Genomic DNA, 9,849 nt, shown 5'->3' on the forward strand with positions numbered 1-9,849 from the left:
AACATCAAGAAACCCTTAAAAATCAAGCTTACTTTCTTGGTTGTCAAGGAACCCCTTAAAAGGCTTAGCTTCCTTTAACAACTCTTTTGAGATAATTAAGAAACCCCTGAAAGGCTTAGTTTCCAAAATCTCATTTGAAAACATCTTTTCCGGAGGTCTTATGGATGACCCGGAGGTCTTACAAATTCGGAAAATAGTTTACTAAGTAAGAAACTTTGGAAATCGCTTTCTTACTATTCAACAATTTCATTTTCATAAATGATTAAATGAGAAACTTTGGAAATCATTTTCTCATTTTTTGAAATAACTTGTTGATTGGGTAACATGCCCCCACTTTAAAATATTGATTCTTTTGTGGATTGCGACCATATATTCTTTAGATATTTGCTTCTCCTGAAGTGATTCCTGTATTTGAGGTTTGAATTCTACCTTATACTTATAAGGTATTTTCCATCATGAATATTTTTTTTTCATATAAAAACTTGTAAAAACCTTGTGTTTGAATGCAATCCCACGTAATACATTTTCTTTTATGCAAATGATGTTCTTAGGAATGATGAATGTTGAATCCATCTTCAATTGATTTCAAAGTGGTGAATTTGATCTTCTTCCACTTGATCATTCCTTTCCAGGGTTTTTTGCATATATCAGTGTAACAACTTATGTTATCAAGCTTGCATTTCTAAAGAACCATCTGATCAACTTGTATCTTTGTGTCTTCTTCATTTGCATAGCTTCTGCAATGTTCTTGGTTGTTGGAGTTTAACCCTATGTCTGATCTCTTGTTTTAATCCACTAACAAAGCTGAAACCAAAATACATTTCCTTCAAAGAATGGTTGTTTTGTAGCATAAAGGGTTTTAGCTCTTCGAACTGTTCTTGGTACTCCTCAACCGAATTTCTTTGCCACAGTTTATTGAACTCTGCAATTGTATCTGTATATATTCTATCACAAAATCGTTAGCAAAGATCCACCGCAAACTCTGACCATGTTGGTTTTGTTGCATAATATAACCATCGAACCACACTTCCGCCTTTCCGACTGAATACATAGCAGCCACTTCTAACTTTCGGTGGTCAGAGATAGCAAACAATGAAAAATACTTTTGACAATTTTTACCCATTGTCTAGGATTGTTCCCATAAAATATTTGTAGTTCTGTCTTGGGTCTAAGATTGTATTATCCTAAGCCTTCATCAATCTGATACTGATTTGCTCTCCCCATAAATTGATGCCCAGTAAAAGTTAATGTTTCATTCAAAACATCATTTGGCTTAGGTATCTGGAGTGTATAAAGATAGGATTTTGAGAACTAGAGGGAAAAGGGTTAGGAGCTAAGATACTTGGTTCCCCTGGTTTGTTAGTATATCGTTCGGTTTCATCAATAACAGTCACTTATGTAAAGGATTGTCCTTCACTGTTCTGGGAATTAGGTTAAAAAGATTTACTTTCATCAATCTTGATGCCTAGTTTTGTTTGTTTTTCCGGTTCCTTACCCTTCCCGGTTAGAATCATCAAAATCTTTGTCGACTCAGACTTGTCACTCTCCAATCCAGCTTCCAGATCATTCATTTTGGACTCGAGACTTTGCGTTCTGTCTTCCATGCTCTTTTGTTGATTGTCAATTTTACTTTGCATTCCAGTGACTTGGTCCTGCATATCAACCAAATCTGATGTTTCCACCATCACTGTACGAACCGATTCGTATTTCAGTAGGAGTACATGCTCTATTAGCATCGTCAATGTACGACGTCCACACGAACTACACAAATATTTTTAAACTAAGTTGGATAATCTCAAATCAAAAAATGATATTTAATTTACAAATAAAAATTATAAAAATGATTACCTCATTGTCATCTTATTGATCGACAATCTAAAATCACACAAAATTTTTTGATAAGTGGGTGTGACTTAGTGTGATGATCCACCTATCATTCATATAATAAAGTATAATTATTTGTAAAACTAAAAAAACATGTAGTAATTTCATTATATAAACTTTGCTAATTTTTAATTACCTCGGAAATAGAAGAAATTCTAATGGGGTCGATTATGTAGGAATCGATTGTAAAAACGACATTTGAAACCAAACCCACAATTGTAACAACATCAAACAACCTTCAATTGCTTGTTTGTTCGGATGAACAACTTTACATAGCTCCCGGAACAAAAATGCCAACACTGTCAATCCCCAACTCTTATTTTTAGCGGTCCACAAATTTCGTAGATGATAGAATCACAACAGATGCACTTTGTTTCGGGATTTATCTGGCATCAAGATCCCCAATAACTTGTGAAATATGAGCACGAGCAAATTTCTGTAAAATAAAAATGATGCGAAAAAATTATCGTAAAAAATTACAATAACATTAACTAAAATAAAACTTAAATATTATAAATAAAAAAATAAAATAAATAAACATAGATTTAAAAAATTACTTGTTTAATTTCTGGAGCAGCATTGATGGGTAGCTGCAAAAAATTATCGTCTAAAAATTTTATATAGATCTTCCCTGCATCCATATCCTCCCCTATCAGACTAAGTCCGATAAGTTCCTCACCCAAGCCTTTCCAGTCCTCATGAGCAATACCGGTAATAGAATTTCAGTCAACAGGCAGCCCAACATGGTATGCGACATCTTAAGGGTAATAGTTGCTTCCCCACAAGAAAAATGAAACGTGTATGTCTCCAGTCTCCACCGTTCTAGAAACCCATTTATCAATGGAGGATGCAACTTCGTACCACGAATTATAGTGCCACGTAACCAAAACTGACTTCGTGCAAATAAGGAATAATACCAACATCACGGCTCAGAAAATGGTTGATATAACACGTCAACAAACGTTCATATCCTTCAATTAAATAAATAAATAAGTTCAAAATAAATAAATAAATATATATATTCAAAATAAATAAATAATCCATAATAAATTATTACATAAATAAATACATTATTCGACATAAATAAATATTTCAAAGTAATTAATAAATAAAAATTACCTCTGGATTTGTCTGCCAATAATCGTATATATGTCTAATATCAACTCTCAGTAATTCTACCACAATAATATCAGAGAGAATATGGGAGAGAGTTTTTTTTTAATAAAGGTGTGAGAATTTCAAGTGATAGAGGCCTATTTATAGTTGTCATTGCATTGCCCCGAAGCGAGGTTAATGGTACCTCACGTTCCATGAATTGCGAGGTTTGGGAATCCCTTCTAACTCGTTAATTGAATTCTAGTAAAGAAAATCAACTTTAGAAAGTTCTATAACATCATTAGTAACACAATTTTCACTATGTGGCATCCCATTGAATCATATCATAAATATAATTTTATATCAATTTAAATATATTTCTTTTTAAAAAAATATTTTTATTGATTAATATTATAAATATGTTTATAAAAACACATTAATTTAACATCTGTTCCTTAAAAATGATAATTTTATATATTATTAATCCAATTCGATATAAAAATTTCCTTAAGTCTTATAAAATAAATATGAAAACTTTATTAATGAATAGTATAAATATATTCTTATTAAAATAAATTGTATTTCATTGGTCAAATTATTGTATGACATACTTTTATAAAATTTGTAACGTGTGCAATGATATAATATTTGTATACTTTAGAGGTATTATTAATTAAGAATAATATTAGATACTAAAATCAAAAGATGAAACAAACGTTAGGATGCATTAACCCTTGGTATTTATCTTCGAGAATATTTCAAACAAAGGCGGGGCCAGAGGTGGACGCTGGACCCGTGGTCTAAGAAGTGTAGTAAAATTGTTTTTTGCGGCCTTAAAAAATTATCAAATTACATGCAGATAACTGAAAAACGATAAAATTGCATGACTATGTTGGTAGAAAACGACTAACTATTGTAGGGTAGGTGGAAATGGAGAATTCTGGTCAAACCCATGCAGGAGAGGGTGAATGCAGGAGGCTGCTGGTGTTTTGTCAAAAGAAGAAAAGGACGCTTTTAAGATTAATATTCATATAAAATAGTTGATTGTTATACCTCAATCATGACCTCCGAGAACTACCAGCTTTCGGCCAATCGAGAGCAGGCATGCCACCGATTAAAAGAAGCCTTCGAAGCTAGCTAGCTGCAATGCATAGACAAAACTTTTATGAAAGATCTTTTATACACTCACATGATGTGGAGATTAAAATTTAATGTTTGACCATATCTACCTAGTTTGTCGACCTACGAATATTATAATGATCCTAAGACTAATACTCGCACTAAAGACCACTATAAATACCTCAACCAAAATTGATAAAGGGTTGATACCTTGACAACTATACTTTTCCTTCTTTATCTCATTCCTCGTGATCAATCTTCTTCTTCATCCAAACACAATCAACGGTTGTTCCCTCATCAGTTGCGAACGCTCCACCTAAACTTAAAGAGGTGGACCGCTCAAGAACGGCGAAAGTCATTTGTTCTCATCAACAATTGGTGGTGTGAGTTTGGATAAACTTCATGATCAACATAATTAATCGAGCTTTCACCCCAAAAACCAGAACTACTATCCAAATATCTGTTAACATAATTATGACATGAGTTGCGTTAAAGTTGTCTCATATCATAAGATTTTCATTTAACTTGGGTAGTCATAATGTCTTGCTAGATGTCACTTATGACTTGTAGGATCAAATGTGTTTTATCTACTCCCAACTTTAACTGAACCTATAAGATCGCATATTAAAAATGAATAAGAATATTTGTGGTTACTATTCTCAATAACAATTTAAGAAAACAAGATTATTTTAAATTATAATTTAAAAATTATTTTATTCGTATTCAAATTTAAAACCGTTAACTTTCGTTAAACTATTAACATAAGTAGAAACAAAACGGATTAACTTATTCAACTTTTCACTTTACATATATTATAAAAGAAACAAAAGGGATTTTTAGGAGATTAACCGTTTTTCTTGGCAGGTAAGAGCAGGGTACAACTGAATTCGAAGAAGAAGATGGGGTATGACTATGCAGGGTCGTGGCTGAGCCGGTGCTAAAAAAAATAGGGCCCCCGAAATACAGCTGTAATGATAGGCAACTGACTATTGAGTCCGGCAATGACCGATGCCTGCTGGTAACCGTTGTTCTTCTGGAAATGAATCAGACCTTTGGCTTTGGGGAACACGAAAACATACCCTTTTTAATAGATTTGGTATAATACAACTGTATTAATACTTCTCATTAATATAATACTGCTCATTAATAGTCAGTGGGGAACCACGCCATTAATTTGGTGTAATACAACTGTATTAATACTTCTCATTAATATAATACTGCTCATTAATAGTCAGTGGGGAACCACGCCATTAATTTGGTGTAATACAACTGTATTAATACTACTCATTAATATAATACTACTTAACAAAGGAAAAAACGCATGTTGCATTAATAAGTATAAAAATAGGGGTTCATAAATCAAATATATCTATCAGTTGTTGCTATTAATAAGCATAAAAATAGGTCTCTTTATAAGAATTTGCACAGCCCCTTTAACCTAGCCACGGCCCTGCGACTATGGCGTTGGTTTTCAGTCCGACTTTGTGTTTTATATGACTACTAGCCATGTTGCAATCTGTAATTGTAGACTTTTTATTTAGTTAGAAGTTGGCGATGAGGAGGTGGTGGACATTGAGGAAATAGTTGACTTGGAGAGTGGAAGATGGGGTCTCCGAGAGCATGTCGGCAACCCAATCATGGAAGCAATGACGGTTTTGGATCAAGCAGAGGAGATTTCTGATGATGGGGTACGACTGTGGAGTTGGTTTTCGGGATTGAGTTTATTTTTGACAATGAAAACCAATGAAGAAGATGAGGGGAAGTTAAGAATAAAAGGTGGTCCATCTTGAAAGTAAAGATGCAGCCATAGTTGAGGTTGATGCTAAACACCCGGAAGAAAACAGTCTTTAAGAACGAAAATATTTACTTTAACGATTGTGTCAGGAAAATGCAAGTGAATCATCCACAAAGATTTGCATTTGCAATAAAAAATGGGTTAACATGAGTTAACGGTTGAGGGGTTAAAATCGAACGGATGATCACGTAAGATACTAAGTGTGCCTAATTTTTGAACCGATGACCAAAGTCACCGAAAATAAATATTAGGGTAAAGTATAGTAATGGTCACTGAACATTTCAGAAGCTTGCATTTAGGTCCCCCAACATTTAAAACTTGCAATACAGTCCCCCAACATTTATTCCGTTTGCAATATGGTCCCCCAACTTAAACCACAGTTAGAAAATTAGGATAAATTATATAAATGGTCATTGAACTTTTCAGTCACTTGAATTTAGGTCCCCCAACTTTTAAAACTTGCAAAACAATCATCAATTTCATTCTAAACCCCAATTTCCAAAGTAATTCAATTTTATTCTAAACCCTAAATTCCAAAATACTTAAATTAAATTCAATTATGTCAAAGTTATTATTATTTAATTTCATCTTATTTCATGTGATACGTATTTTTTATATAAATATAATAGTATAATTCTTATCTGTTGAAGAAATTTTTTAATTAAAAAAAGTAGTTAGGATATAAAAGAGGTTGAAAATAATTCGAATTTTAAATTTATAAAATGTTATTTTGACGTATAAATAAAAGTGTAAACTACTCGGTTGACAACTTAACTATCTAGCCCTTTTTACTTTTGTCATCGATCTTTTAAATTTATCAATCATACCACATAATTATTTAACTGTTTCAACTAAGCCACTAGTCGTTACCAATTGATAAAAATGATGATGTGGCAGTTAAAAGGAATTGACATTATTATACATTCAGTCTTTATTATTTATATAATCAATTTGGTCCTAAATTAAATAAAATTTAATAAATTAATCATTTAATTAGGATCTGACATGTGTTAGCACATGATCATGACACGTGTCATTGGTGACACGTGTTACCACCTAATTATTTATATATGCTATCAATTTGGTCCTAAATTAAATAAAATTTAATAAATTAATCATTTAATCAGGATCTGACATGTGTTAACACATGATCATGATATGTGTTATTGGTGACACATGTCACCTCCTAATTAGAAGAAAATTAAGTTACAAAGAAGTAAAATTTGGGTCTTGGGCAAACTCAAACCTGAGTCACGCAAATGAAAGATATAGGGTGGAGCCACTAAGCTAACACCATCGTTTGTGTTAAGAGATATACAATAATACATATACTAATAGTATGACCAATGCCAGAAAAAAAAGAATATAATGTAAAATGGAAATAATGAGATTTGAACTTCGGCAAAAAATTTGAAAGCAATAAATGATGGGAAAATATTATATTTTTTACAATAAAAAAATTATATTTGATAAATTGTTTGATAGATTTAATATATTTTTTAAATATTAGTTGATACAATATTTTAAAAGAATAAATTTAAGATTTATATATTTTTAAACTAAATTTAATAATTATATTTTTCATATTTATAATTCATGATTATATATATATCTTAAGTTGAGTATTTCTAATATAATTAATAATTTTAATTTCTTATTAAAAATAAAATATTCAAAAAATATAAATGATTCATACATTAATATATGAATATATTTTTTATTTATACATCTAAATATAAATATACATTTATATAAATATATTTTTATTCATTGTGTCTGTGCCTTGAACTCTTTCTTCAAGCCTATATTACCTTAAATTGAAGTATTTTAGAATTTAATTGAAGTATTTTAGAATTTAGGGTTTAGAATAAAATTGAATTACTTTGGAAATTGGGGTTTAGAATGAAATTGATGACTGTTTTGCAAGTTTTAAAAGTTGAGGGACCGAAATTCAAGTGACTGAAAAGTTCAATGACCGTTTATATAATTTATCCTAATTTTCTAACTGTGGTTTAAGTTGGGGGACCATATTGCAAACGGAATAAATGTTGGGGGATTGTATTGCAAGTTTTAAATGTTGGGGGACCTAAATGCAAGTTTCAGAAATGTTCAGTGACCATTACTATACTTTACCCTAAATATTACTATTCGTATGATTTACCACTCCTCAAAGAATTAAAGGTATAATTAAAGATTTCAATTACTTTCAATTTAACAGAATTTATTAATGACATATCTGTGTAACTACACACAATTTCACTTAAATCCAATTCTCATATAACTTTTAATACAGATGCAGACGTACAGATGTAGTCATATTTATTTGATAAATACTAGTGAAGGAAAATAATAACAACACGAAAGAGTATTTTTTTTTAATTAAGGGTAAACCTCAATGAGAGATCTTAAACCTAGTATAGGAGTAATCTTATAGTCGCTGAAACCTGCAGCAGAAAATAGCTCAGACCACTCTTCTTCCCGCCTCTCTCGACCTGTCACCAACACCATCATCAACATATCGAAGAACAGCTGCGTTTCGATCGATTTCCTGCTTTCATCATTCTCTTTATCATTTTCCATCAGTACCATGTCTATTATAATCACCTTCTTTTTTATCATCACCCGTTTGTCTTGATTTGAAATGGCCTCTTTACATCGCTTCAGAATCTTCAAGCATTCATCATCATTCCAATCGTGTAATATCGACTATATAATCAAATCGAAAGAATATATCAAAAGCATTAGTGTTTAATTTAAACCAATTAGAAAAAAGTTAGAAAGAGATTACTGGTAAAAAAAAAAACCTTTAGTAAAACTGCATCTGCAACTGGAACATCCTCAAACATATCGCCTCCAACATATTTCAAGTTCTTACTATCTTGTAGGCCAGCAACAACATAAGGAAGATCGAACACAGTGCATTCCAAGTTTGGAAATGCATCAGCAATGGCCTTTCCCAGTGTTCCTGTGCCCCCTCCAACGTCCACCAACGAATTCAATCCCTCAAATGAGCCCTTACACTTGTCAATCAAAATGCTAGTAATCAATCGAGCATCGCTAGCCATGGCTTCATTGAAACAATTAGCAAGCTTTGGGTCATGACCACCATAGTCCCACAATGTCTTCCCATGAGCTGTGTCAAATGGTGTAAAATCATTATTTTGGAACCACATGCCTAGACAATCCCAAGGCTTTGTTAAAACAGGATCCAACAAAGCTTTCAGAAAAGGCGTTACGCTTAAGGGATCATCCTTGAGCAGGAAACGAGAGGCACTGGTAAGAACATAACCATCTTCTTGGGCGCCACCGCTTAGCTTTTGTTGTGCGAAGAAGCCAGAGTGAACTAAAATACGCATCAGCCGGTACATGTTGCATGCCTTGGTAGGGTTGAGCGTCGGTAGTGCAGCGACCAACTCGGTCACAGTCATGGGCTTGCCATGGTTGTGAATGATATCTGGGATACCTAAATCAACAGCACATTTCAAGGACATAGAATTTATGAAGTTAAAAATGTAATTCCATACATGAGCATGAGCTTGAAGTAGCTCATTCACACTGCCCTTATCCATCTTAGCTAAGGTGTTTCTGTTTTGCTATGAAACCAGCATACCTATGAAATATGCTATTTATAGACTGAAACAGATATATGGACGGGGAGGCGTCTCAAAATAATTTTACATGTCAAAAAGTTGACGAGAATAACTAATATAATAATTACCTAAAATACTAAAATCGTCACCAGCCAGCAAGCAACCGTACTAGTTAATGCCTATTTGTTAATACTAATATTAGGTGGGGCCACTTAACAGTATTGCGCATGAAGTAGCCAAGTCTGTTTTGGTATAATCTTCATGTTTAAAAGAATTATAATTTTCCTAGATTTGTTTTTTAATTATTTTTTTATAACTATCGATATCTAAAATTAAATTAAATTTTTAGATAATTAGTTGTTCTTA

General features: G+C 32.3%; 1 protein-coding gene across 1 annotated transcript; it reads right to left on the reverse strand.

Moving 5' to 3' along the window:
• Positions 1-8,270: 8,270 nt before the first annotated feature.
• Positions 8,271-9,493, reverse strand: LOC120129516 (probable O-methyltransferase 3). Its single transcript, XM_039146989.1, has 2 exons — positions 8,698-9,493; positions 8,271-8,599 (listed from the first exon to the last, which is right to left on the reverse strand). Exons 1-2 carry the CDS (start codon positions 9,460-9,462, stop codon positions 8,273-8,275), a joined length of 1,092 nt encoding a protein of 363 aa, XP_039002920.1. The 5' UTR covers positions 9,463-9,493; the 3' UTR covers positions 8,271-8,272.
• Between the last annotated feature and the right edge of the window lie 356 nt (positions 9,494-9,849).

Source organism: Hibiscus syriacus, unplaced genomic scaffold, assembly GCF_006381635.1.
Source record: "Hibiscus syriacus cultivar Baekdansim isolate YM2019G1 unplaced genomic scaffold, ASM638163v2 tig00110502_pilon, whole genome shotgun sequence".
NCBI classification, from domain to species: Eukaryota; Viridiplantae; Streptophyta; class Magnoliopsida; order Malvales; family Malvaceae; genus Hibiscus; species Hibiscus syriacus.